The sequence below is a fragment of the Penicillium verhagenii genome (assembly GCF_028828195.1).
Source record: "Penicillium verhagenii strain IBT 33310 chromosome Unknown utg000011l_segment0_segment0, whole genome shotgun sequence".
Taxonomy (NCBI): Eukaryota; Fungi; Ascomycota; class Eurotiomycetes; order Eurotiales; family Aspergillaceae; genus Penicillium; species Penicillium verhagenii.
In genome coordinates, this window is record NW_026643175.1 from 52,152 (window position 1) to 79,968 (window position 27,817).

The 27,817-nt window shown below is 48.7% G+C and overlaps 11 protein-coding genes across 11 annotated transcripts; 6 read left to right on the forward strand and 5 right to left on the reverse strand.

Moving 5' to 3' along the window:
- Positions 1-2,296: 2,296 nt before the first annotated feature.
- On the forward strand, positions 2,297-5,935 carry N7466_010414 (peroxidase/cytochrome P450 family protein; the record flags this gene model as incomplete). Its single annotated transcript, XM_057169803.1, has 5 exons — positions 2,297-2,692; positions 2,780-2,877; positions 2,943-3,184; positions 3,266-5,821; positions 5,883-5,935. 5 exons carry the CDS (start codon positions 2,297-2,299, stop codon positions 5,933-5,935), a joined length of 3,345 nt encoding a protein of 1,114 aa, XP_057016412.1.
- Positions 5,936-9,117: 3,182 nt separating this feature from the next.
- N7466_010415 (dynactin subunit 5) lies at positions 9,118-9,804 on the forward strand (the record flags this gene model as incomplete). Its single annotated transcript, XM_057169804.1, has 2 exons — positions 9,118-9,156; positions 9,238-9,804. 2 exons carry the CDS (start codon positions 9,118-9,120, stop codon positions 9,802-9,804), a joined length of 606 nt encoding a protein of 201 aa, XP_057016413.1.
- Positions 9,805-10,041: 237 nt separating this feature from the next.
- ccg9 (putative trehalose synthase (Ccg-9)) lies at positions 10,042-12,382 on the reverse strand (the record flags this gene model as incomplete). Its single annotated transcript, XM_057169805.1, has 6 exons — positions 10,042-10,751; positions 10,852-10,922; positions 10,967-11,431; positions 11,499-11,774; positions 11,827-12,227; positions 12,281-12,382. The coding sequence occupies 6 exons, from the start codon at positions 12,380-12,382 to the stop codon at positions 10,042-10,044; spliced, it is 2,025 nt and encodes a 674-aa protein (XP_057016414.1).
- Positions 12,383-12,885: 503 nt separating this feature from the next.
- Positions 12,886-13,683, forward strand: N7466_010417 (ADP-ribosylation factor family protein; the record flags this gene model as incomplete). Its single annotated transcript, XM_057169806.1, has 4 exons — positions 12,886-12,979; positions 13,053-13,358; positions 13,443-13,555; positions 13,642-13,683. The coding sequence occupies 4 exons, from the start codon at positions 12,886-12,888 to the stop codon at positions 13,681-13,683; spliced, it is 555 nt and encodes a 184-aa protein (XP_057016415.1).
- Positions 13,684-14,680: 997 nt separating this feature from the next.
- N7466_010418 (hypervirulence associated TUDOR domain-containing protein) lies at positions 14,681-15,074 on the forward strand (the record flags this gene model as incomplete). The annotated part of the gene is made up of 3 exons (XM_057169807.1): positions 14,681-14,729; positions 14,812-14,924; positions 15,006-15,074. The coding sequence occupies 3 exons, from the start codon at positions 14,681-14,683 to the stop codon at positions 15,072-15,074; spliced, it is 231 nt and encodes a 76-aa protein (XP_057016416.1).
- Positions 15,075-15,699: 625 nt separating this feature from the next.
- N7466_010419 (cobalamin-independent methionine synthase II family protein) lies at positions 15,700-17,050 on the reverse strand (the record flags this gene model as incomplete). Its single annotated transcript, XM_057169808.1, has 3 exons — positions 15,700-16,271; positions 16,343-16,759; positions 16,834-17,050. The coding sequence occupies 3 exons, from the start codon at positions 17,048-17,050 to the stop codon at positions 15,700-15,702; spliced, it is 1,206 nt and encodes a 401-aa protein (XP_057016417.1).
- Positions 17,051-18,187: 1,137 nt separating this feature from the next.
- N7466_010420 (F-box domain protein) lies at positions 18,188-19,267 on the forward strand (the record flags this gene model as incomplete). The annotated part of the gene is made up of 1 exon (XM_057169809.1): positions 18,188-19,267. The coding sequence occupies one exon, from the start codon at positions 18,188-18,190 to the stop codon at positions 19,265-19,267; it is 1,080 nt and encodes a 359-aa protein (XP_057016418.1).
- A 470-nt stretch (positions 19,268-19,737) lies between these two features.
- N7466_010421 (Proteinase inhibitor propeptide) lies at positions 19,738-20,168 on the reverse strand (the record flags this gene model as incomplete). Its single annotated transcript, XM_057169810.1, has 4 exons — positions 19,738-19,837; positions 19,908-19,976; positions 20,052-20,092; positions 20,154-20,168. 4 exons carry the CDS (start codon positions 20,166-20,168, stop codon positions 19,738-19,740), a joined length of 225 nt encoding a protein of 74 aa, XP_057016419.1.
- A 358-nt stretch (positions 20,169-20,526) lies between these two features.
- N7466_010422 (uncharacterized protein) lies at positions 20,527-22,402 on the reverse strand (the record flags this gene model as incomplete). The annotated part of the gene is made up of 4 exons (XM_057169811.1): positions 20,527-21,466; positions 21,546-22,007; positions 22,084-22,236; positions 22,299-22,402. The coding sequence occupies 4 exons, from the start codon at positions 22,400-22,402 to the stop codon at positions 20,527-20,529; spliced, it is 1,659 nt and encodes a 552-aa protein (XP_057016420.1).
- A 1,212-nt stretch (positions 22,403-23,614) lies between these two features.
- On the forward strand, positions 23,615-24,680 carry N7466_010423 (uncharacterized protein; the record flags this gene model as incomplete). The annotated part of the gene is made up of 2 exons (XM_057169812.1): positions 23,615-23,860; positions 23,922-24,680. The coding sequence occupies 2 exons, from the start codon at positions 23,615-23,617 to the stop codon at positions 24,678-24,680; spliced, it is 1,005 nt and encodes a 334-aa protein (XP_057016421.1).
- A 345-nt stretch (positions 24,681-25,025) lies between these two features.
- On the reverse strand, positions 25,026-27,563 carry N7466_010424 (putative PHD transcription factor; the record flags this gene model as incomplete). Its single annotated transcript, XM_057169813.1, has 1 exon — positions 25,026-27,563. The coding sequence occupies one exon, from the start codon at positions 27,561-27,563 to the stop codon at positions 25,026-25,028; it is 2,538 nt and encodes an 845-aa protein (XP_057016422.1).
- Positions 27,564-27,817: the final 254 nt, after the last annotated feature.

Here is a 27,817-nt window from a genome sequence, read left to right on the forward strand (position 1 = left end):
ACCAGTCCAAAAAAAAACACAGAAATTCAAATCTTGCAGACCGTGCAAATCGAGACACTAAGGAACATCGATGGAGACTCAAAGCTCCACGATGGCAACGGGGTTGGACCTATGAGAGCTTCGATGCGGCAAGCAGATACAGATGAGATTGGTGGTTCGGGAGATTATTGTCGATCTTTCCCCATACTGCACCGAGTATCCCCTTGCCCATGGATCTGTGCAAAAATAAGGGGTTTGAAAGAAAAAGTAAAAGAGGGGGCGTTCATCTGTATTTTTGCTCCTTTTTCGCTCTGATCGAGACTTTCGCCGCCACTACGCCTAAAGTGTCACTTTTTCCACATCATGGCCCGCCCGGGATCCACCTGTCTGCCGTCATCTGAAGATTCCTTAAGGATTGAATGAAAGATGCGGACCTGAAAGTTACCATGTGGAAGTACGGCTGAAGGGAAATCCAGGTTTTTATTTTTATTTTATTTTTATTATTATTTTTCTCTATTTTTTTTTGGTGGAACCGGATCACCTCACAGACAAAACTTTCGACGCCTGAGAGTTTTAGACCCATTACTTTTCAAGCATAATACGGGCGAAAACAATCACATGGAATTGAAATGATACCTTTTCCAAGGAATAAATCAATTCATAATTCCAAGGTTCATATTGTTCATTGTTCACAACCGTGCCAAAGCCCCGGGAAGGGCCGCGTTCCCCGGACCTGCCATATCCGACCCGTGGTTTTAGTGCTGTCCAGCCTGCAGAACCAGGGTCTTGATCAAGAAAAGAAAAAACCTTAGAATCTTTTTGAAAATGGCCTTGACACTGCAGAGATCTCGAAGAATCTCCAATACCTTCTTTTTTGTCCTTGATGCCTAGTGTGCATCTTTCCCACGAGGTTCGAAAGTTGGATTGTGCGACGAAGCTAAGGGAAGGAAGTGGGGGAAAGTCACGATGCATCCGATTCTCTGATAAATTTCTGATGATGACTGGCAGATTCGTCCGCCAATGACCAGGGGCGCAATGAGGTTCGTGCTACCATTCATGCTTCTTGGGAGACGCTAGAGCCCATAGTGGGAGAACATGTGGGTCCGGACCGCTGATCCATCTCATTATGAGAAAACAAAAAAACAAAACATGACAAAAAGAAGACGAATGACAAGATAACAGAGCAGCTGCATCAAACAAAAAACCGTGAGGCTGCATCCAGTTTGCTGAAGGTTGGAGAGACGCATCCCTTGCATCGGGTCCCTAACCGCCAAATCATGGGGGTGTATGACGGTTACTGCTATACAACCCTAAACCCATAATACTAGTACAGTAGTTATGGTTCAGCTCGTCTTCAAAATAACCAAAAAACCGGTTGCTATGGGATCGTCCTCCCAGCCAGCCACGCAGGGACGAAGTTTTCCGATCGGGACGTCAAGCGCAAACTTACAAGTTTACTTTACCACCCCACTTAGCGTTGCTTTCACCCATTTGGCTGGATCTATACAGTGTTAATGTGGGGCCTCATGACTCCACGACTCCGAGATTCGGTTCATCTCGTCTCGTCTCCGTACGAAGTACACCGCTACTGTGTAATTTGACCCCCTTCCATTGGTCTCGTTTCTTGTATTAAAAAAGAAAATTAGGAAAGAAAAATTTACTTCAAGGAGCACGACACACCGAAAACAACTCTTCTCAGAGCACATGACGTCGCAAGAGAGCTGAGCTGAGCTCGTCTCTATGGTGATGGTGTACTCCGTAAGGATTTTCCTTGTCTTTTTGGGTGACGTGCCGTGTTCAATGGCTCTGGCCCACCCCCTTTTCTAAACAATCTTTACACTCTCCACTAGAGGGGACACCAGGGTGATCAATTACTCGGTTCAGCCGTTCGTCATCGCAAGAGACATGTTTGTAGTGGGGACAATTCAGCAGCTGGACCTCAAGCTCGTCCCACGCGGGGCCACCGAGCTGATTGGCTATGGGGCTCCTACGAGCCACAGCCTCCGGGCAGATCGAGGCTAGTGCTCACTGAACCTGTCTATCCCCAATCAGATCTGCTTATGACAGTCAATCAACTATTGGCGATAACAAATCCGCCACTTATGGATGCTCCACAGTCTTGCAGCTGCGGTGACCTAGGTCGCCCGCACAGCTCGTTTTTAAATCCGAAAGCGCGCGCGGACTCTGCTTTATTACCTTCCCCTCCCCCCTGATTCAGCTCGTAGCTTAACATTTTTTTATTATTTTTATCTTAATTTTTTATTTTTCTTTCTCCCATTGAGTGACCTGTCTGTGTGAGCCTCAGACTACCATCACTATGTTGCGGAGAATCTCTACACAGTTCAAGCGGAACAAGGACGGCAATGGCGACGCCGAGCCCAAGGCTGAGAAGCAAAACAAGCGCTTCTCCAAGGTCTCGCCTACGCGCAAGTCTTCTGCCAAGGAGGAGCCCGCCGAGGTTCACCAGGTGAAGCGCGCCGAGGTTGTCGCGGTGTTCGAGAAGTATGCACAGGCTATTCACGCTTCGCGCGAACCTTTGCCCAACCAAACTGGCGATGGCACATACCTTAAGCACGACCAGTCCAGTGGACTCATTGATGACATTAAGACCCTCGGTTTCCGCGATGTCAACACCGTCAAGGATTTGATTGCGAACAAGGCTTCCGGTGAATTGATTGACGACAAGACCTACCTTATGGAGCGCATTATTCAGGTACGAGAAAAGAACCATCGTTTGGAATTGAACTGTGGGAGATTCAGTAGAGAGAAAATTGCGAACTAACAATTATTTGAATTGCAGCTTGTCGCAGACCTGCCCGGCCACTCTCCCAGACGTGTCGAGCTCACTAACACATTCCTTGACGAGCTGTGGACCTCTTTGCCGCATCCCCCGCTCTCGTAAGCATCCCTCAATTGCACCACCATTTTCAAGGAGAAATTTTGCAACTAACAAAACACAATAGTTACATGGGTGATGATTACAAGTACCGCACTGCTGATGGTTCCAACAACAACCCCACACTCCCTTGGTTGGGTGCCGCCAACACCCCCTACTGCCGCACCATTCCTCCTCTTGCAATCCAGCCCAGTGGGTTGCCTGATGCCGGTTTGGTCTTCGACAGCTTGTTCGCTCGTCAGGAATTCACTCCCCACCCTAACAAGGTGTCCAGTATGTTCTTCAACTGGGCATCTCTGGTTATTCACGGTAAGCAAAACAACGCTCCCAACCTAGAAAAAAAAACCACTAGCAATTGCGAAGCCAACGGAAGTACTAATGGTTGAATAGACATTTTCCAGACCGACTACCGTCAACCACACCTGAACAAGACCTCCGCTTACCTAGATCTCTCTATTCTGTATGGTGATGTCAAGGAACAGCAGGATCAAATCCGTTCCCACAAGGACGGTAAGCTCAAGCCTGATTGCTTCTCCGAAGGTCGCCTGCAGGCCCTTCCTCCTGCTTGTGGTGTCTTGCTGGTTATGCTTAACCGATTCCACAACCACGTTGTGGAGCAGCTGGCCGAGGTGAACGAGGCCGGGCGCTTTACTAAGCCTACACCTAACCCTAGACTCTCTGAGGACGATCTCGAGAAGGCTTGGGTCAAGTACGACGAGGACCTGTTCCAGACTGGTCGTCTTATTACTTGCGGTCTGTATATTAACATTACTCTGTACGATTACTTGCGTACAATTGTCAACCTGAACCGCACCAACTCTACTTGGTGTCTGGATCCCCGTGCCCAGATGGAGAAGGCGGGTGCCACTCCCTCCGGCCTGGGTAACCAGTGCTCCGTTGAGTTCAACTTGGCCTACCGCTGGCACTCTGCCATCGCCGCTGGCGATGAGAAGTGGATCGATCAGGTCTACTTTGACCTCATGGGCAAGCCCGCTGACCAGGTTACCATGCCCGAGCTGCTGATGGGCATGAAGAAGGTTGAGAACATGCTTGATGCTGACCCTTCCAAGCGTGAGTTTGCTCACCTGAAGCGTGGAGAGGATGGCAAGTTCAACGATGAAGAGCTTGTTGCCATCCTGAAGTCTGCCACTGAGGATGTTGCCGGCAGCTTCGGACCTCGCAACGTTCCCAAGGCTCTGCGTTCCATTGAGATTCTCGGTATGGAGGCTGCCCGTCGCTGGCAGGTTGGTTCCCTCAACGAGTTCCGTAAGCACTTCGGCCTGAAGACCTACGATACTTTCGAGGAGATCAACTCTGACCCCGAGATCGCCAACACTCTGCGTCATCTGTACGAGCACCCTGACTTCGTCGAGCTGTACCCCGGTATTGTCTCCGAGGAGGCCAAGAAGCCCATGGTTCCTGGTGTCGGTATTGCCCCTACCTACACTGTCTCGCGTGCTGTCCTGTCCGATGCCGTGGCTCTTGTCCGTGGTGACCGTCACTACACCGTTGATTACAACCCTCGCAACCTGACCAACTGGGGTTACAACGAGTGCCGCTATGACCTGAACATCAACCAGGGTTGTGTCTTCTACAAGCTGGCTACCCGTGCTTTCCCCAACTGGTACAAGCCCGACTCCATCTACGCTCACTACCCCATGACTATCCCTAGCGAGAACCAGGTTATCATGAAGGACCTCGGCCGTGAGCAGGATTACTCTTGGGACGCTCCTGCCTTCACTCCTTCTCGTATCAACTTGACCTCTCACCAGTCTGCCAAGCTCGTTCTGGGCAACCAGGCAGACTTCAAGCCCTCTTTCAGTACCGCTTTGCAGGAGCTTTTCGGCAAGGGCGAGTTCGATACCAAGCAGCAGCAAGCTCTGAGCCAGGCTCTCAGCAAAGAAGAGTTCCCCAAGCTCATCAAGCAATTCTACGAGGAGACCACTCTGCACCTCATCCAGCAGAACGGTGCCAAGCTTGCCAACATCAACCAGGTTGATATCACCCGCGATGTTGGTAACTCCGCCCACGTCTACTTCGCCTCTGCTCTCTTCGGCCTGCCCTTGAAGACCGAGGAGAACCCCGCCGGTCTCTTCACCGAGCACGAGATGTACATGATCCTCACCACCATCTTCGCTGCGCTCTTCTTCGATGTCGATGCCCCCAAGTCGTTCTCTCTGCAGCGTGCCGCCACCGCCGTTGCCCAGCAGCTCGGTGCCGTTGTTGAGTCCACCGTCAAGGCCGACACCAACACCGGCCTCCTGTCCGGTCTCATGAACAACTTCCGCCCCCACGATAACGCTCTCCGTGAGTTCGGTACCGCCGCCCTCCGCAACCTGCAGGAGTCCGGTCTTACCTCTTCCGAGATCACCTGGTCGCAGATCATCCCTACCCTGGTTTCCCTCGTCCCCAACCAGGGTCAAGTCTTCACCCAGGTCGTCGAGTACTACACCAGCGAGGCCGGCAAGAAGCACTGGGCCGAGATCACTCGTCTCGCCAAGGAGGATTCCGCCGCGAACGACGAGCAGCTCTACCGCTACTCCCTGGAGGCCATCCGTATCAACGGAACCTTCGGTGCCTACCGCGAGGCCCAGAACGCCGTCACCGTCGAAGACGATGGCAAGACCGTTCAGATCCTGCCCGGCAACATGGTCTTCGCTTCCTTCGTCGAGGCCAACCACGATGCCAGCGCCTTCCCCGACCCCGAGGAAGTCAAGCTCGACCGTCCCCTCGACTCCTACATCACCCACGGCCAGGGCCCCAACACCGGCTTCGGTCAGGAGATCACCAAGATTGCCCTTGTTGCCATGCTCCGTGTCGTCGGTCGTCTGGAGAACCTCCGCCGCGCCCCCGGTGCTCAGGGCCAGCTGAAGAAGATCAAGCAGGATGGTGGCTACTACGTCTACCTGCGCCAGGATGGCACTTCTTACTTCCCCTTCCCTATGAGTAAGTCATATATGCCCAAATTTTTATTTTCTGAATAAATGCTAACGAATTATCTCTACAGCTCTCAAGCTCCACTGGGACGGCGACTTCAAGTTCGAGCAGAAGAAGAACTAAGCTCCCTCAGCCAAAAGCATCTTGCCCGTTTTTTTTTTAATACGGGACGCTTATTGTCCCGGGCTTGGAATAATGTGTGGTCCTTCAAATGTGGGCGGCCATGGTTAACGTTTTGAGTTTTTGTTTTGAGGACATGTTTGTTCTCCAGGATATCCAGAATTTGTGCTTCTAGTCATGGAACTTTGTTTCCTACCATGTATTGTTCGATGATGACACTTTATATATGATGATACTTTTATCTCTGTCACTGCATTTCAACCTCAGGCTGTAATTAAATACGTCCGTACTCCATAGTGAGGACCTCGGGTGAGGTACAAGTAGACCCCGTAACATTTGAAGGCATTGAGTGCAAGTGCCTAGGTAGAACCTTGAAATATTAAGTAAACATTAAACATTGAAAGTGATACGCATGGGCAGTTGATGGCAATTAAATAGCAATGATCAACTGGTTCCATTTCGGTTCATTTCCAATACGAAATCTCAAATTTATAGAGGCTCCACGACCTCACGCGTTTCTTCCACATGTGCATGCGATCAACTGGAAAAGACATGACAAAAAAGAGCACAGACACCGACTACAATACAAAAAACGATGATGAGACCCAATATAGTTCTCAAACAGTCTATTCAGATAATATTCTATCTGTCAAGAGCCATGGTCTCCCCATCTCCGTAGGTGACCCAGTCTACATAAGATGGTGTGGATGTGCCACATAGCAAGAGCTCCCAATGTTCTTAGCGCTGGCTCAAGGAGAATTCAACTCAGTTTGTGGTTCTGATATCGCGCCGGGGGGGGGGGGGGGGTTCGGCCCTTTAAGTCCAGCAGGTTGGAGCTATGTCCTACATGGGGCAGGTTCCTACTTAGGAAAGTTACAGTTACGAGTCAAAACATTTAAAAGTAACCTTGAAAACATTTATTATTGAAGGAATTATACATTTCAATAACGATGGGGCAGCAGCTACCCATATGAATGCGTACAGATGAAGGATAATCGATATTCAATTCAACTATAAACACATTTGAAAGGCCATGAGATGAATCAGTAAAGAGCAACAGCCATCCGGCTCTATAAAATCCCCTCTCCCAAAATTCAATCCTATCGGGGCCCCAAAAACAACAACAGAAAGCCCATTATAAAAGCTCAAACGGGGGAATTATCTGCACAGCCGGGGCAACATACGTCGCGTATAATCACAGTACCAAGAATAACGCAAAAGAAGGCGCAGATGATTAAGAAAATACACAAAAACTTCAGTAGCCATATGATAAACTCAGGCACTTGCGGCTGGGGATTATAAAAAAGTACCTTGTACATTTCGCTCACGCCGTAAAAAAGTGCCCCTCCACACGCAAGGAAAAACACCCCCCATATCCAGCGGATATTAGGCGAGTCCTGTGGCTCCCGTCCGCTTTCTTCGGGCTCCGGGGAGACTGCTTGTGGTGGGGTGTATGGCCTGGAGATTCTCGGTTGGGGAGTATAGGCTGGAGGCGGGAGTAATAGTGGTGATGGTTCCCTGTATGAGGGCAGGGACGAGTAGGAAGGATTAGAAATTGTAGCCACTGAATCTTGGCTAGACGCTTTGGTGGGTTTTATTTCCATTGTGAGTAACCTTGGGTAGTTTGAGATGTAGAGTGGGTATAGTCGAGAAAGATGGTTCAAATTACGAGGAGAATACAGTGAAGGAGCTCGTGTGCGTACATAGGATGTACTATATGCATTGTCTTATTTCGGCACACCCGTCCGACTACTAATGCAGTAGTTGGGGCAGACCCAAACATGTAGCGGCACCGACTTTCTATATAGAAATACTCCCAAAGAGCTTTAGTGACGAAACTCAACTAGTAGTTCCAACCTTGAAACGTTGAAACTTAGAACCCTGCAACCTTGGAACACTTCAATCTCAATACCTACTATGTACACGGCCAAACACAGCCCCACTACCTACCTAGGAAATCAGGTATTCGTCTTCTTCGCTTGACGATTCTAGCACCTATGTACTACATACCTACATATGTCTAGGTAGGCCGACACCTGGGCAAGAACTAGGTAGATCTAAAGAAGAAAAAAACTGCTTCCATTGAATGCTCCAAATGATAAAATTAAAGCCATGCCCCATCAAGTCTCGCAAGAATCAAATCCATCCGTCTTGAATAACATTTAACACATCACATACAAAATTTGAACAATTGAAACATTAGTCTGTAGACGAGACATCCCCGTTGCCTAATAAAAGAAATACATGTAGCAATGGGCAACCAACTTCATTGGGCCAGTTCCACGGTTTTTTCAAAAGCCCACTTAGGTAGACCCTCTTCGACATGCCAACAGCGGACGCCGGACACCCAATTCAGCAATGGAAAGTAGACCGAAGAGAATGCCGATTGAGCCAATGCCGATGAGAAATATGTAGAGAAGGAGAACCTCACCTTCAATCTTTGTAGTCGAAGGGTCGCACACGCTGATGGGAACCATGAGAAGAAAGACTCCAAGGACAATGAGCAAGAGCCCCACTAGAATTGCACGGAAATCCAACGCGCGAATGCACTTTCTCAAGCCTTGGAGTTTCTTTTTGGGCGGCGCTGTTTGTGCAACTTGACCTATGGTGTAGACTGGTAGAGATTCAAGTTCCATTGAGCTGCGCTTTGAATACATGGCTCTGAGCGTGTGTATGGGGAGAAATTAGAATATTCGGGTATGGTAAAGAGTGAGGATTTACGAGCAGGATGCAAGGGGAGAATTTTTGACAACCTACTAAGAAGCAACTGCCCGTCTTTAAGTACTAATATCTTGACCGAAAGTCAACTTTGCTTCCGTATCTTCTTTGGGCCAAAGTTCAGTGTAAACCTTGGAAGGAGTTTGAAGTTTCCTGCTTTTTCCATAGTGGGAAAAAAATAGGTATAATAATTGAACGCCAACCACATCTCCGATACTGTAAAGTTTAGTACAAAACAAGAGCCGCCAACCTACTATGTTTCGCCCGAAATCCGTTAAAGTAACATGGACTCTGTACAGTACGGTATACTTAGTAGTACTATGTAATTGTATAACTAGTAGTAGACTAGTAGTTAGTAGTCTCTGACTCTCTCCACCTCCACACCGCCTTGGTGGACCCGCGTCAATCAACATCGGGGAAAGACCGAACAAACATTTAACAACTACAGGCACAGCTCCCTCTCCAAAATGCCTCCCAAAGTCGCCAAAAGCGAGTATATCGAGACCGTAAGTTAAATCACAAATATCTCAATGCCTGGACAATCCACATATTTCCCCCTCAAACCCCCATCAACTGACACACCCCAGGACACGGGCAACAAGATCTCGCGCCGCTCGCAAATCCACGGCACACAGCACATCATCCTCGGCGGAAAGACCGTCATCCAGGCCGAAGCAGTCATCCGCGGTGACCTCTATCGTCTCCCTTCCACAGCCGTATCCACAGACCCAAACAACCCGCCCCCGCAACCCAATACCCCCAGCGTTGCGATTACCGTTGGTCGGTACAGCTATATCTCCAAGAGCGTGATTTTGCGCCCTCCGAGCAGGTTACACCGTGGCGTGCACTCGTTCTACCCCTTGAAAATTGGAGATCATGTCTTTGTGGGCGAGTCCGCTGTTGTGGAGGCCGCGTCGCTGGGAAATCATGTCCATGTTGGCGCGGGTGCGACAATCGGGAGTATGGCCATCGTGAAGGATTTTGCGGTCGTTTTGGAGGGTGCGGTTGTTCCGCCTGGCATGGTCGTGCCTAGCTGGTGTGTTGTTGGAGGACGACCGGCGCGCATTGTTGGTGAGGTTGGTGAAGGCTATGGAGTTGAAGGGGCCGAGGGTGGTTTGGCGAGAGAAAGGTATCGGCTTGTTGGACGCCCGTGAGATGGTCTCCTTGTTCATTTTCGATTTTTTTTGGCCTGTTTGATTTTAAATGATACCCTTCTACATTTCTTGCCTGAATTGATTTGCATTTTGGTGTTGACTGCGAGTACTAATGTTGATGCTTGTGATCCTTTTCTGATGTCATGCGGTGATATTATTCAATTATGCCTGATAAGAGAGGAGAGAAAACTGAGAAAAGAAGACGCAGAACCGTCGGGTCAGACTGGGCGCATTTTTTTACCCCATGTTTTGCACCTGCACGGCTCGCTTGAGACGAGGACCGTCTTCTGGAAGATCAAGATGTTCAAAAGCCATGTCATTGATCCAGCGCCCATTTGGCCGCACGTCCTCACCCTTGGAAAATCTTGACGCAAGATAGAGCCAAAGTAGAGTATTGCCTACCGTGCCCATCTCATCAGAGACGTGACTGTGCGCATACTCAGACATACGGTGGTATAGAGCCTTGTCCGTCCATAAATCATACAGATGCTGTGCAACAGCATCGGTGTCACCCACATCTACCAGGAAACCATTCTTGTTGTTCTCAACCTGCAGTGGGATTCCACCAGCGCGCGTGGCAATCACCGGCTTACCTTTATGAATTGCCTCGGAGACTTTCACCTCAAACCCCTCGCGGCTAGATAGCTGGAGGGCAATAGTAGCTTTGGAGAGGAGAGCATTCAAAACCTGATCAGAGGGCCTCAGTCGCATGATGCAGATAAGATTTCGGAGGTGTGGGAGATTGCTTTCGATGTGATCTATCACTGCATCGTAAATCAGCGCCCCGTCTGGGTCATCTACCGAGCCATGGCCACAGATCAAAAGCTTTGGAGGCTCCACATCAGGTTGGCCATTGACCAAACGATTGTAAAATTTCTCGTACGAATCCACGACGTCTAAGATTCCTTTGGAAGGATCGAAACGTGCGATCTGCACGATGTACTTGTCTGGTTTGGGGATAGTTAGCTGCATTGGCTGATGCATCTTTATCAGAGTTGCCCTGTTTACCTTCGGGATAAGAGATAGGTGCCATATCTGCAAGCTTACATGCTGCATTGAAGATGCGGCCATAGTGGGCTACATCCCAGTCGCGCATGTTTTTATTCAACCCATCCAGCCTGGACACGTCAGCAAGATAATGCATGTTTATCGGGCCACTTACCAATCAGTCGACGCCGGCATGTATCCCACCATTTCAGGTGGAACATTACTTGGTACAAAAGCGCTTACAGGGTGACTGATGAAGCAGTCGGCAAGCTTAATTTGGTCCCACAAAAAGTCCCATACTTCGGCCTGGGGACTTCCAGATTGCTTGATGAGATCGCTGCGGATTTGAATATGGCTACGGAAGATGATTGGCCGATCTGGAGCTTGTTGTTTGGCAATAGGTATCAGTCCTGGCATCTGGGGGTCATCTACAATGATCACATCTGCTCCCCCCTCTGATGGAGGTAGCAATGGACCACTCGGCCCGGTCCAGTATCGCCTGGCGTTTTCTTCGATCCATTCTCGCAAAGACTCCTTATTCTTGGCGGTCAATCGTTCGTCAGGCGGTGCGACACCCTGAAGAATATTGTGGGTGTTCTTGGTCAATCGGAAAACCCCAGGCCGGGGTTTCGGAACATACCTGGAGCATCCAGATTAACAAATACGCATTTTACAGTCAATTTTTTTTTTTAGTAAGTGAGGCCCACCACTTGATGTCTGTGCCCAGATGATAAGAAAAGCGAACCAGCGCATGCCGCATCAGCGCCACCCCACCACCTTGAGGAGTCGCACTGAAGAAGGCAATACGAACGTTTCGTTTCTTCAAATCCGCAGCGTAATGCTCCACGGCAGACCAAGTTTTAGCAGAGACGGTTGTCTTGAAATCATCAAGATCTGCTATTCGCACATGGAAATTTGTGTCAACTTCCACGAGGCCCATGTAACCCACTTGTAGCAAGGGTAGATTCTCCGGGCCAAACAATCTGCCCAAAGTTTAACGGTAAGTTCTCCACAGCCCTGCCGATCCCAACTTACCGCACGCATTTTCGCGACATAGACTCCGCCTGCTCGTCGATCGTTTTCGGATCATTTGGTCGTGTGCCCTTTGGGACAGCTGAAGCGTATTGGTCCGTCAGACTTGATTCGGGTAGCACCAGGGGAAGGATGTCAAGTTCTGCCCATAGGCGCGAGCAGAGCTTGGGACATTGCTCCGCGACATTTTTTGGCATGGTCACACCAATGATCTTCTCCAGGTGTTCTTCTCCATATGTTTTGAGTTCCGAGACGATGAAATCGGTGGTTGCCTCTGCACCCTGTTTATGTCTATCGAACACTTTTTCGATAAAGTCCAGTAGATAGGTGGTGTCACGGAAGGCAATGACAATGGTAGAGGGAGAATCTGTCGAAAAGAATCCTGAAATTCCTGCATAGATGATCTTCTAGGGGTTAGCTTTGGCTGAATTTCAAGCTCATAGAAAAGTGGACATACATCTGATGGAGGACATAGCCAAGCGTGTCTCTTGAATGGGTGTGAAAGCCGGCGCTGCTGCGTAATCGAAGCGCGCCGCTCACCTGCTCCGTTGGTAGGCATAGTTATGATAGAGATTTAAGGAAAAGGAATTACATCCCACAATTGATATGAATTGAAAAAAAAAAAACAAAGAGTTGTAGGTAGATTAATAGGTAAACTCCGGGCAGCCACCCAGTCACGAGTCCGAACTCATGACGTGTGAAAAGTCACATGCTACCACGGTTCCTGATGCTTGGCCATCGATTTGGAAAAACATTCTCAAATCGAGATTGTGTACTATCATTCATGGAAACGGATGAAGCCCCGAGATATACGTATACACAGCCCAATCGAATAGTTCGGTGGAAAGTAAATTGCATTAAAGTGGATCCGCGTCTCAATTGGGGCTGAGTCAGCTTAGCCTGCCCCTTTTCCCCCGCCTCATCTCGTCTTGTCTTGTTTTCCCAAGTTCCAACTTCCGGGGTGAAAGCCACATTTATCCCTGGCTTAATCCGTTCCAATTATTTGTGCAAGAGCACCCCGGTTTGAATCTCCCCTAAAATCAGTCAATTGATACCGTCAATATGGGTGGCCAAGTCTCCAAGATGATGGGGAAGATATTCGGCACGAAGGAGATGCGCATTCTTATGTTGGGTTTGGATGCTGCTGGAAAGACTAGTAAGATTTTTCTATCACGCTTCTCATTGAGATCGAAAAGCGCACGTGGCAACAACAAGCTAACTTATACCAGCTATTCTTTACAAATTGAAACTCAGCAACCAGGACGTGACTACAATCCCTACCGTCGGCTTCAACGTGGAAAGCGTGACCTATAAGAATGTCAAGTTCAATGTCTGGGATGTTGGTGGTCAGGACAAGATCCGACCACTCTGGCGACACTACTACTCCGGCACACAAGGCTTGATCTTCGTGGTGGATTCTAGCGACACTGCTCGCCTGGAGGAGGCTCGCTCGGAGCTCCACAAGATCATTAACGATCGCGAAATGAAGGATGCTCTCTTGTTGGTGTTTGCCAACAAGCAGGATATTAGCGGTCGTACGTCTTTTCTCCCGCCCCCGAATTTCGATTCGCTTTTCGGAATTACCCCCTTTCAAGCTGATACTAACCAAATTGTTTTAGACTTGAGCCCGGAGGAAATTACCAACACGCTCCAGTTGACCAAGCTTAAGGACAAGCTGTGGTACGTCGCGCCCAGTGTGGCCACGGATGGTACTGGTATCTTCGAGGGTCTGGTAAGTAATTTCCTTATACATTTCCCTGTCCGATCGGATCAAAACAAAAAAACAAAACCCTGACCCGCATTGTCTCCACTTTCCAGGCCTGGCTCTCCAACAACGTCAAAACTCAACCTGCCAAGTAAACGTGTCCATCTCTCCTCGAATTGAACGCCAAGGGTCGTACCTCCGTTGGGTCTTCCCAGACATGCGCCCAACCAGGCACGCAACGCCGTTGATCACTCATACCCATCCAGACTGGGACCTGGATCGTTTCCCGGCTATGATCCTGAGAGGCACCCCTCCGCCGCCTCGTGTATAACACCTCGCACTGTCCGACAAAGTATTCCATCTCTTTCCGCTTCATGTCCGTGCTTGATGACCAGATGAAACCCGCATTCCGGCCGTATTCCCCTTCTCCCTCTCCCCCCTTTCCCTGGAACATGCTTTTCTTCGGATGATTTCCTTTTCTGTGCGGGTTACTTCTCTGTTTTTGTTCTCCCTTCCCGTTTTCCTTCCTATGATATCCCCTCTGTTCTTACCCATGGGACTCGTCATGAGCTCCGACTTAATTATTTAATTCGTATAGTGGTCCATATCATCAGCGTTACCATTGTTCGATTCCCTTGTGATTTTCTTCTGGATTCCCGATGTGTATAGAGTTGATTAACTTCATAGAGAGATACAATAAGTGGAAACTGCGCTGGGATAGAGAATCAGAATGAACATGACATACGCGTGACCGAAACAATCACCATCCACAACACCCTACTAGATGCCCTCGGAATCTAAATCCGGGCCCTTCTCGTCACTAGATCTGATGCACTCTTCCTGTCATCCTTGCCATGTAAATGTGACGTGTAGCCCCGGCAATAGAATCCTTTCCTCAATCTCGTATAAATAGAGCCAATGCACCGAGTCGATATCAATTCAAACCGCAATTGACCGATCCCACGCTTGAGATCGCTCCCATCCAAACCTGAAGCTACTAGTACCTTGCCTCGCACCCCTCCCACCTGCATCTGCATTCGCCTCCATTTCCCACCCTTAACATCTAGAGAAATCGCCGAAACGCACAAGTCCACACCCCACCAGAAAACACCTCACAACGAGTTCCTCCTTCCAAAAAAGTGTCCAGACACAATGCCCAACTTCCAGGAAGGACAGAGAGTCAACTACAAGCCCGTGGGAGGTATGGATCAATTCCCGATCTTATTAGAGTTCGAGCAGGTATCGGATGGTTCGAGACTGACCAGATCTTTCGAATCCGATAGGTCCCAACTCTAATACCAGTTCCAGTATCGGCATCATCCGCGAGGTTGCCACCAAGCCGACGGCGCTTACTGGTCGCAGTGTGACGGCTTCGGATGAAGAACCGCGTTACCAGGTGTGTATTAGGTTTTGGATATCACTTGTTTGTTTGGGGAACAGGATTTTATGGCTGATTGACTCGCTTTGAATGTTTTAGATCGAGAACTTGAAGACTCACAAGCATTCGGCGGTTAAGGAGGCTAATATTATTGGGCCTGCGGAATGAACTCTGTCATCTTTTGGTTCTAGTCTGGCTTGAAAAAGTGGTTGTTTAGTAAATTTGAAGTACTTACTTAATTCACTATCTTCACTTCTACAATTGTGAAGGAGTTTTCGTATATCGTGCGTTATTGTAGTCGCGTTTTCAGGATTCTGGTGTATGTAGTACTGGACAGTGGGTACATGTGATGATGTGACAAAGGTGGTATCCATCCAAGCTTACTACTGCATACTACTTGTTTTGAGGACCTTGGGAATGACTCGATGAGTTAAATACAAGGTCCCTCCCCCCCGCAAGTTAGTTTCCAACATCACCTCCACTACTATTACACTTTATCTTTACCGAGAAAGAAAAAAGAGAGAAAAAAATTGTGATCGCAATCATGAACGCGGGTTCATCGTTCATTGACTATATTCAAGAATTATACGTTAAGTTGGTCTTCCGGAGTATCAATCATGACGTTCATCCCAAGCATCCCACCAGCGCTGTACACAAAAAGAAAATCCCAGACCCGTCGCATTGTTGAATAGGCAACCGAGCATGACGCCTCTTGGCAGTGACAAAGAAATATTTACAGATGGGTATTCGTTGAAGTCGTTCTACATTCAGTGTTTTGTTTGGTGCCGTCCGCTTACAGCTGACCGGGCCAGATGTCGTTGGCAATCTCACGAACCAAGGTGAGCTTGTTGATCATGCCATCCCAGTCGATGGCGTTACCCTCACGGTGAGAAGCGAATCCACACTGGGGGCTGACGCCGACCTGGTTAAGGGCAGCCTCGAGGGTGATGTTGTTGCCCTCGGCGATGATCTTGGCGGCGTTGATAACGCGAGCCTTCATCTCTTCCTTGTCCTCCATGGTGGCGAACTTGGAGGTGACGACACCCAGGATGACGTTCTTGTGGGTGGGGAGGTGCTTGAGGGGCTCGAAGCCACCGGCACGCTCGGTGTCGTACTCGAGGTAGTAGGTGTGCATGTTGAGCTCCTGGAAGAGCTTGGTGGCGATGCGGTCGTAGCCACCCTCGGAGAAGTGACGGCTGCCAACGAAGTTACCGCGGCACAGGTGGACACCGATGTGCAGGTCCTCGGGGAGACCGGCGACGGAGTCGTTGTACAGCTTGATGTACTTCTCGAACATGTCGTCGGCGGTGTAGACGTTCAGGGGGTCAGCCTTGAAGCCGTCAAGGAACTTCTCGGAGCAGAAGTCTGGGGATAACTTGTGAGTTTCGTGTTTTGATTCATAATTGGGGATTGGTAGGGGCGGGCTAATTGCTTACAGGCAAGGTTAGGGTCGTCGTACTGGACGTTACGGCAACCGGCCTCGTACAGGATCTTCAGCTCGGCCTGGTAGGCCTTGGCGATATCACCGAAGTACTCCTCATCGGAGCTGTACACGTCCTTGGGGTAAGCCTTACCCTCGACGTAGCGCAGGTGGTACCAGTTAGGAGCGGCGAGAGTGATCTTCAGGTTCTTGACCTGGTCGGCGGGGACCTGGCTAGCGAGGTACTTGAACTGGTCGACGTAGGTGGAGCCAACGTGCTTGATCTTTCCAGTGCAGATGACGGTCTCACCGGGCTTGTGGCCAGCCTCGAGGAAGGCAGCGATATCGGGAGCGTAAGAGCGGAAGATGTCGGTCTCGAAGTCGGTGATCTCCTCGAAGCCATCCAGACCGGGGAAGAAGGTACCCCAGAACACTAATTCAGGTCAGTATTTTGTTACATTTTTGCCCCTCCTTTCTTTTGGTATGAGGCCATGAGGGTTCTCTTACTGTGACGACGGTATTCACCGTCAGAAGCGGCCGGGTAACCGAGCTCCAGCTGCTTCTTGACGATGTCGGTGACTTCCTTGTCCTCAACGACAGCCAACTCAGCATCGGAGACCTTGCCGGCCTCGTGGGCGAGCTTGGTGTCCAAGAGCTGCTGGGGGCGGAGGAGGGAGCCCAAGTGCTCAGCACGGAAGGGGGGTCTCTGGTGAAGGCAAGGCATTGTGATATATGCTAAGTACTATGAGATTAGCTTCGGGTTGGTAAGAGCTGAAGTCAAGTTTGCACTCACAATTGAATTGTTCTAGTAAAGGAGAGGGGAAAGAGGAGAAGAAAAAACGAAACCGAAGCCGGAGTAAAAGAGGGGCACGGAACCAGCTCCTCATGGATTCCATCTTGCCGTTGTGCTCTCCGGATTGAGTGGGGCGTCAAATCGCAAATTGATGGCCATCTCCACTCTAGGATTTCACCTATCGCATTCCTTTGATTGACACACTGATCTACTATGAAGCAGTGAAAATAATGTACCACAGCCACAAAAAGGCATCATTGAATTCATAGAAAATTGATTGATACTACATCTTGTAGTTACTAGTATATGTCTTGTTCGTCTGACGTCAAGGACATCCGGACGTAACCGTGAAACTATACAAAGTACAAAAAGTACAAAATAAGTAACAATGTATAGAAAATTGTGGGGCGCATCTTAGCGCATAAAACTCAGCGGGGTTTTAAGCCTGGGGACTTTGATCTGAATTCAACAGCATAGAAAAAGGTTCTAAGCAGTTCAAATCCTGGTCGAATCCCGTCTCTTGTCCATATTCCACTGGTGTCTCATGTTATTCCTTCAAGTAGACTGTAACCGAACTCCGTGGCGAAAAAAAAAACCCAGCAAATCATTAAATATCATTTCATTTTGACTAGTTCATAAATGTGGATCATTGGAAATAAGCTCCACTATTTTCTTCTTTTTTTTCCTTCTGGGGGTTTCCCGGATCAGCTCCCCAGGTTTTTATGTCTTATGCCAGTCCAGTATGTCTAGAATTGCTATTGTATACTCCATAGATCCAAACCAAGACATTGAATCCTCTCTCTTATTTTCAAATTCCATACAATCTCAAAAATCGAAATCACGGACCCTGGCTGAGTAAAATATGACAAAGTGCCAAGTGGAGGACTTGCGTTTGGTCAAAGTGGGGAACCGGCACTTCTACCTCCTTTTCCTTCCCGAAGACCTCAACTTCACCGGCCCAAGCAACCAGTTGACCACGACACAGCCACTGCAACACCAATTTCCTGGGGGCCGAAAACAATAACCACGTCATGTGAAACAAGGGCTGCGGCTGCCCTCCCGAGCATCATGCCGTGTGCCCTAGAGCTACTTCCCAATGAGCTCCTGGATCAGATCATCTTCTATCTAACAACAGAGCCGCCCTCGCTAGGACGACTCAATCAAGCCCCAGACCGCCAAATCACTCAATCCCAATACAAGCCACTTAAGCATTTGGCACAATGCTCATACCACTTGCTGGATCTTGTCCGACCTCGGCTTTTCGCCCATGCATGCCTAGACCTAAAAGATGAACCGGCCTTTCAAGCGTTCATCATTACATCTGACCTGGCTCGATATGTGACTTCCCTCGTGGCTATCACGGAGAATGCCTCTCTTGACTCAAACGATCAACACTGGTGGCGCCGACTCCTCCATTATCTGGATCCGACCCGTGTCACCGTAATAGCGCCACCGACTTTCATCGGGAACATGTTAAACACGCGCATCATGGATGGCCACAGCTGGGCATTTGATATCTCACTGCAGATCTTACAGCTTGAGCGCAATGGGCCATCCTTTCCTAAACTGCCTCCTTTACCCGAATTGGATGACTGTGAAAGTCTACTTTTGGCCCGTCCGTGGACATCAATGTCCTTTAACGAATCCTCCTCCCTGAAAGCTTACAATCATTACGAATATTTTCTCTCCCGCGTCCCCTCCATTCTCGGAGAATGGGGCTCCCAGCTTAAACCACAGGAATCTCCACCCGCGCAATTATCCGCCATGCTAGGCCGTCTCACCTCCTTTTCCTATACTGCCATCTTCCCCTTCTACAACCACGTGAAGCTGGTACTGGACTCCCTTTCCCTAATGCCGAATCTGCAGAGTTTGAGCGTACAATTGGCACCCGAAGAGCACAATCATGTCTTGGAGATGGAACAACGCGGGTCTTTGGACCCCAACGATCCATGGACCGAACTGTCAACTTCTTATTCGTTGATTGGCTTTGAAATTCGCCATAACCAGTCTTTGATCGAGTTCAAAAGTCGTGACTTTGCCTTTGAGGCCATACGAGAGGAGCTGGCTTCTGAGCTCGATGCTGATTTGGGGCATACTGACTGGGCTCCTCAGGGCAATGGGATTTGGAGGCGACCCCGCTCTACATGAATTTTCTACCATAATGCTCATTGATGGTATGTAAAGTGTAAGTAACTCAAATTTACATCATCGGCCAGCGATGAATGCAAACATTCTCCCTTCGTAGATAGATACAGCACAGCCTTGAAACCGAGTAGTACATAAACTGTACTATGTAGGTTATTGACTAGCCCCGCAATTACTACCTAGTATTGATTACCAGATCTAAATGACGTCATATGACCTTTGAGAATCAAGCACTCGAGGAGATTCTACTAGTAATATTCGTATATGAAACAAACCCTTATCTAGACTCACATGCTAAAATAAAGATTGCCAACCTTGAAACAGCATGCCCACATGTTGATCGTAACATGTGTTGGGTAAATAAAAGTAGACCTCGGGAACCCTGGAAACCTGCTATGTAAAGTTCAAAGCGCGGTATCTAATCCTTTGAATAGACCGAATTCCTTCCAGACCCTTGGTTTCCCTTAAACGCCTTATTGAGTCGTGACGGTCTGGTCAAGTTCCAGACTGTCGATCGCCGGATGGTCAGATAGAGCGCCAACGTCGAGCGTAGACACCTCCGGCTTTGTGAAACTAGATTTCATTTGAGTTAGACCTTTTCAACGTCTTTGAAACGCGCGACCTGAGATCATAGATAACTAACCTAAAGCCCTTGATCAGATTATATTCATGTCCGATGACACCACCGCCCTGGGTAATGTGATCTTTAACCCTTTGGAGAAAAGATCAAATGTTAGTATCCTGCTCCATATGCTAGGGAAATGAACTAAGTCGTAATTTAGCTTACTGCTGGATTTCTTCGTCTGAAGTGTTTGAATTGAAGGAGACCTGAAGATACAAGGTTAGCGTTTGTTACACCCAGTAGATTGGAAAATGGGGGCCAAGGTACCAAATAGCCCGACATGGTGAAGTTAGCCTCGTTTATAGTAGATGAGAGAGTTTAGATATTTGATGAAATTCGAAGTCGAAGTATGCAAGGATGAAGAAGAGAAGTTCCAGTGAGTAACTTTGCTGACCTTTTTATACTAGGTAGCACCTTCCCCTGGGGCCTATCTTGTTGTAGTTCCAAATGTCACTTGACACTGATGAGCCCCGCACTCTTGATTGCGAAATCTACAATGACGTCACGTAATCGAAGATAAACATTTGAATATAACATGATTTTAGGGGCAAGTGGTATCATCAATGACGGTGATATCCGATCGAGCTCGACTCAACTAAGCATAGGCCTCGTACAAAATAGTGACTGCCACATGAATCCTTTACGCGATTCCTTCGGCGCTGGGTCCCATATCAGCTTTCCCGGAATCGTCAACCTCGATCTTTTCCTCAGGCTCCCACATAGCCTCGCGCATGAAGGTACTCCGCTCCCGGATTTGAGGTCCCTTAAGAACCAGAACAACAGGAACGATGGAGAGTGCAATCCCGATGAATCCAAGAAGCGTGCCAGCCCATCCAAATCCAAGGTTGCTGAACAGCTCAGTCGAGGCAAGGGGCAAGAAAGCGCCAAAGGCATTACGTCCCAAAGAAGCAGCTGACAAGGCAGACGCAGCGTATCGCTCATACGCATCAGTCAGATAGTTGACAACTGCCATATAGATGGAATAAATGCCAATACCGGCCGCGCCGATTCCAAGAGTGGGAACGATCCAGTGAATATCTGGCTGACTAGCCCAGCCATACCAGAAGAGACCACCCGCAAACAGCAAGCTGCCAGGGATAGCGGTGTATAATCGTGCTTCGGGAATTGGACGACCTGGCTTTTCGGTATTTCTCCGGGCAGAACGGAGATACAACCAATCCTGGAGAGGGTTGATGATAGTACCGATGATAGCTCCGACAGAAATGGCAAGCTGCACTAGTCCTGTTGCCAGAGTACCCCAGCCGTAGTTGGTAGAATAGGTCTGCACCACGCTAGAGAAGAACAGATACAGGATTCCCCAGGCGAAACTGATCCACAGCGTGAAGAAGATCACCACGGGCTCCGTGGTGAGCATGCGCGTTGGGCGTTGGAAAGATGTTTTAAGGAGAGAGATTTTGTTTGGAGCATCAATCTCTGCGGCGGCATAAACAGGGCGACCTGTCTCCTTGCGAATCTTGCGAGCACGTGTTTTGAGGATAACATCTGGTCGGGTCTCACGTAGGATGAACCAAAAGACGGGGATAAGGGCCGCGTTGTAGATGATTTGAATATAAAAGATCCTGAATCGAAGCACATCGTTAGCAAAAAAAGTCTGAAAGAGCTTCAAAATGAGGGTATGGAGGAAAAGACAAAACTTACCACCGCCAGGGTTCACTCTTAGGAATCTGTACAATGACAGAACCGATGAACGGTCCGAGTGCAATACCCACGACGCTAGTAAATCCAAAGATAGACATGGGTAGACTACGAGCCTTGTCGCCAAACCAAATGTCACTGATACTTCCTCCCACAATGTTGATCGAAACAGATGAAGCACCACCACCAAAGAATCTTGTAACAACCAGAGTCGCGAAGTTCTTCGCGAAGGCCGAAGGAAACAATGAAATGACCAGAATAATATAAGCCACAAAGTACCCAGGCATACGACCAGAGGATTCCGTCAGGGGAACGAAGATCAGTGGCCAGAACGCAGCACCCATATTCCAAGAAGTTGTGGCCCAGTAGAGATTAGGGAATGGGGAGTTTTGAACATGAAACTCTTTCTCCATCCAATCGTCACCAGATCCATAAGTTCCCGCTGGAAGACCTGTCAAAATAGACCTGTTTTGAAGAATAAAGCGTCAGAAAACAGTACAACTATGAAAGCCCTTCCTTGATATCGTCCGAGTGTTCTTACACGAAGCAAACTGTAATGGTCAGAAGCCATTTATACTTGGAACTGAAGTTAAATGGGTTCTCCGGGTCATCAGGGCCATTCCAAGTGTGAATTTCGATATCCTTGTATGCAGGCATTTCCTCTCGAACATCCGAGCCGAAAAATCCCTTGATCCTAGACGAGGGTTAGTCCACATCCAATGACCAAAGCATAGTTGAATGGGAAGGCAAACTTACTTCCCCATCAAGCCTGGACTGGATGAAGCTTGCTGAGTACGAGCAGGCTCAGCTACTCCAGCCTCATGGATCGAATCACCGCGAATCGCATCTTGATTGACCATCTTGTCCAAAACTTTCGACGAAAGCCCGAGTGATAGATGGATTAGGTCAACCAGATGGAACGCCAGAGATAAATAGAAAAGAAAAAAAATTCAATCGGAATTGTTCGGCACGGTTTTATTTCGATTCAAGAATTCCTACTCCGTGCTCAATGCTCAAAGCCGGTTGTACCTGGTTCCCGATAATAATAGTCCGACCGGGATGCCGAGATAGTTCCGTTTCGGGAACCCGGTAAGGCTCAGTGCCAACGGATTGCCATCCATTCCATGCTTTGAAATCGAAGACTAGCAGCGTGGAATCTCCACCTTCAACGTCATATTTGTGGTCCTATGCCCATTGTAAAAGTCTTCAAACTTGACGGTTCTGCCATTCAGTATCCGTGATTCCGTATTGCCGAGCGGAATGCGTCCTTTTCCTTTCTTCGAAACCAGAGACTGGCCAGTGGCAACGAAGGGTTCTCCGCTTTCGACGTCATTTTCGAGGTTATTTTTGTACAAGCGAAGAGTATAGCGTTGTTTGTGCTGGCATTGAATGATCCAGGGGTAATTTTTCTTCCAATTTGTCAGAAGCGACAAAGACTTACGTTGAACACCTGGGCTCCTCGTATTCTTTCCATTCCCTTGAGACTTTTCGCCGTACATCTATGGTCAATGGATACTGTGTAAATCGATAGACAGTCAAGTCTTCAATCTTGAAACCTTGAAACCTTGCCAAGATTTAGTTAAAGCTTGGCGTTTGAGTAATCCTTGATGGCTCCTACATACAGTAGTTACCATGTAGCTAGTAGCCATCAATGTATGCAAGAGCCTCAGAGACATATCAAGAATTGCCACGCGAAGATTTGGTGTGGAATGCGTATTATCTTCAAATGTTAATCTCAATACGCAATAATCAAGCTTTTTGTTACATTTGATAGTTACTAAATAAGAATGATTTCTTCCCACTCAAAATTGATGTCAAGGTTAATATCTGAATGAATTTGTGTTTCCCCTATAGATCTGTGGGTCGCGTACTCGCGAATCGCGAATCGCGGGAAGCCGAAAGCTCCAGTAAAAAGCGGTGGGTCTCCAAGCTTACTCTTGAAGCTGCCCCCCACCTCCAAAGCTACCGACTCTCACCATCTGATCCGATCAATTTGATCTATGAATGCCTGGAACAATTCTAACATGAACAGCTCCCAAAGGCACACTGTACACAATTACTGATGCCTGATCATGACATGCAACATTTATTCCGCGGAACCCGCTCATCCGGTCCTTGCCCACTCCCTGCTCAGTGAGCCAAGACCCACAACGATCGACCAACCCATCCATGGACCAACGACCAATGATTGGGACCTCAAGGATGACTGGACTACAGGCCTGGGAGTATCTAAAGATGGTGTTTTCCGAAGCGGAACGATCATTGGTTTCTCACGACTACGAAACAGAAGCAGCGATAGTGACGAATATGTCGGACAGGTAAACAATCCTCTTTTCTTTGTCTTTCCAGAATTTGCACCAGCTAATGGGATATCATTAGCTTCCGCGCTATCTTCTCACAGAATATCTGCGGAAGAACCCCCCATCATCTGAAGCAAACACCTTCATAATCTACCCCAGTTTCTCCGATGCATTTGCTGCCAGGACCTTACTCACCAGCCTGCAATCTGGCCCATCGCCTCTATCCAGAGAGGATGCCATGAAGAGGCTGGATTGTGTACAACTATATCCAGTGCAAAATCTGCCAGATGCCGCCCAAGCCATCAAACAGGTCTCGGAACTGTTGCAGCAGGCCGAAGAAAACCGACAGCTGTCGGACCAGGCAGCAAGTCCAATCTACCCCGCTATCATCCTTGTCGTGGTCGGCCTGGATACGTTGGCTGAGGGCATTATTCGGACTTCTAATACAGCTAGGGGATCGGCCGTGCTTGCGAGTACCTTACGGGCATTGACGCGCATGTCTCGCACACATGGCTCTTTGCTTTCTATCTTGCTTGTCAATACTAGTGGACTTGGGTCTTCTCCTTTCGACGCTGGTCAAGATACGTCGAGTGGACGGGCTGCTATGATCGGCAGCGGTGAAAATGACACAAGACCATCTAACCATGATGGGATTCATTCTATCTTCCAGCTGCCTGGCTCTCAGGTGCTGTCAACTTTACTGATGAGAACGCTGGATCAGGGAATCGATACGCACATCTTACTTTCCGATGTGAAATACGCGCGTGTGGCAGAGGTCATTAAAGATCGCACTGGTACGGGTTTGGGGAAATGGGGAATATGGTCACCTCCGAGATGAGCATCCGACCTGCCAATCTCAATTAAATTTTGGGGTCATTTCCCTCGAAATTCGTTCGGATTGCTCTATCGCACAACCACTACTAATCGTACAATATTGACATACATGTGTCATTTCCACTCCCTGAAGCGCCACGATTCAATGCAAAAGAGCCTTCAATGAAAAGCCCCGCCGAGTACTCCCGATTTTGGAAAAGAATACCAACTCCGATCCATGAGCGAGCTTTGTCTGCTGAGAAAAGAAAAAAAAAGGGGTATCAAACGTTCCATTTTTTGATTTGCTGGTCAAGTCCTGGCAGCTCCACGCAGCGAGCTGGGAAATCAATGAAACCATGGGTATCTCCGACTACCTACCATTCGTGAGCACATTTTCCTTCTCCGCCCACCTCCTCAGAACGGCCCTCTCAGCGACAGAGCGTGCTTCTGTCGCATACTTGGCAAGATCTGCGTCTGTCGTTTCTTCTTCAAATACCATATCTTGCTGTTGCACCTTCATCCATTGCTTGTGTCTCTCGCAACGTTTCTTTGTGCAAACCCCACGGGTAATGAAGCTGACTTGGTCTTCATCTGTACCGTCCATGGGTGTGTCATTGTCGGGGTAGCTGAAAGCCATGGCTTCAACTGTACCCTCCACAAGCGCAACTTTGCCAGCTTCAGACAGTCTCCAGTCATCGAATTCCTCGTCAGACCACGAGAGTCGCATGTCAAAACCACAGATATCCTTCCATCCGCCTTTGGGCTCAAGTTGCTTCAACTTTTCAACTAAGCCCTTCGCTCTCGGGCGTAGCAGGTTCAAGAATGTGGTGCGAGCAGCAATCATTTCTTTGCGGTGGATGAGCTCGTCCCGTCGGATCCGGATTTTTTCGATCTTAGCTGCCTCCTCGGCCGAATATTCCGCATTGGGTGCGTCCATGTTGAAGTCTTCGTCGACAGTCTTTGATGACTCCTCTTTGTGGTCACCGTTGGTCATCTCCTTCTTGATGGGTTCTGGTGACAGCGGCAAGATCCTATCACCCAGTTTCCGGAACTCCTCCACGGAGGTGACCCCCATAATCGCGGCACGGAGGTCACCGGGTGTGAGAATGCCACCCATGCTTCCCAGATCCTCTTGTCCTTTCCTCTCCGGCGCTAATTTAAGGTTGCAAATTTGACGACGCATGAATTCATGGCCATGGTCATCAGAGCAATACTTGCTCCTCTGACCAACGCGAGCCGGTTTTCGACATTCCAGAAGACGACACATTGGCTTCCATGTTGTGCAGCCCTTGCCATTCTGGCTGCAGTTTGGACCTGTTTTCATCTGGTTAGAAGCAAGATATAAGACGGAAAGGTCGGTGGGAGGAAGTAGCTTACAGATGTATTTGTCGATCAACTCAGAATCACGAGACTCGATATCAACACACTTGCCATGGAACCAATCTTCACATCCACCATCGCAACCGATCATCCATGTATGATTATCAGGCCGTCGGCAGATACAGAAAATGGCATTTTCATCCGATTCTTCGTCGTCTCCAGCCGCAGCATCAGCTTGTCTTTTTGGACGCCTTTTAGGCTTTTTCTTATTTTCAGGTGCAGGCGATCCTGCGATTGACAGAGAATCCTGCTTTTTGCCAGGTATTTGGCCCGTGCGGGATGCAGGAGTGTTAGATCTTCGCCCATCAAGGCTATCTGTATCTGGGTCATTGGCCTTGCGCTTCTTGGCAGCAGGCTTTTTCTTGAGAGGCGCCTTTTTGTTTGAAGGCTTCACCGAATTTGCTGGGGAGGACCGATCAGATGATGATGCTCGGGAGTTGACTCCATTCCTAAGATTGGCAAGTGTTTTTGAGGTTGGATAATCATTTGCTCCATCACCCCCAAATGATTTGGTTTCAAAATCATCCCCAGTGGGTTCGGTTTTGACAGATGGAAGGGGGATATCTTCACTTGCAACCAGCGGTGTACCTTGACTAGGGTCATAATCACTGTTATAAAGATCTGACCATGTCGCAGCCTTTCCACCTTTTGGTTTGGGCAATCCGGTGTTCCTCAATAACCGGTGTATTTTCTTGGCCCTCTCAAAGCCAAAATATCCGCTTTGTCGCCAGCCAGTAATACCGACGACCCGGTCGTCCTTCAAAATTATATGCCCAGGCACCAAATCGTTGTGTGTAAAGCACATTTCCTCCTTCAAGGTTTTCTCGGAGAAGAGTATCGTGTGCTCCTTTTCTTGGCCGGAAGGTGATTCCTGGGAGTTGAGTCCGCGACAGACGTAAGAAGGTTCGTTCAGAGCGGGGTCGATGGCGGCGAGGATTTGTAAGATTTGGCGGCATTGGTTCTTGAAGCCAGCGATTTGTTTTGGAGTGAGGTAACGCCCGGCGACTTCGAGTGAGACCCCAGGAATTCTAGATTCCACGGTCACATTGCGTCCTTCGATTGTGCCACAGTAATAAATTACTGGAACCGCAACACCAACCTCCCTGAGCGACTCCTCCACTTTTCGTGCGGCGGATAATTCATTGGCATTCACACATGAAAATCGTTCTGAGGCTGCGCCCGCAGGCTCACGGTCAACCCATATGATCACGCTGCCTGCAGCGAATGCCTCTCTAGGTCCCGAGGTGTTGAGGGAGTGCTCCGGGGTGCAGTATTTCTCCACAACTTCTACCCAGAAGGTATTTGCGTCGGGGTCAGATTGATACCAGTCCTTGTGGTGAGGGGTGAAATCGTCGGGATGCGGGGCATATCGGCCATATTGTGCGCTTAGGGCGAGAAAAGGATCCTCGTGTGGAATGTGATCTGGATTGGTTTCGTATGGGTTGTTGCTCGTTTGATGGGTCTTTGCGCTATCGGCGAACCCATTCACATGGGTTCCGCGGCCCGCGGGCTCCACGTCCGGTGTCATGACAACAGTGACAGATATGAGCTCAGTGGATTTCGAGAGCTTCCGTGGTATATCAAATCACGCGAAGATAAGAGACGCAACGCCAAATCTAAAGAGACTCGGGCTGGGTCAAGGTTTAACGGGAACACAGGGAGCGGGCGCGAGATGAGTTTTGATTCACACAGATGTAAACAGGACGATTGGAGGCATCATGGAATTTTCATTCGAATCACACAATTCCCAAAGCTCTCCGGAGAACCTTCGCGTTTTTGCGA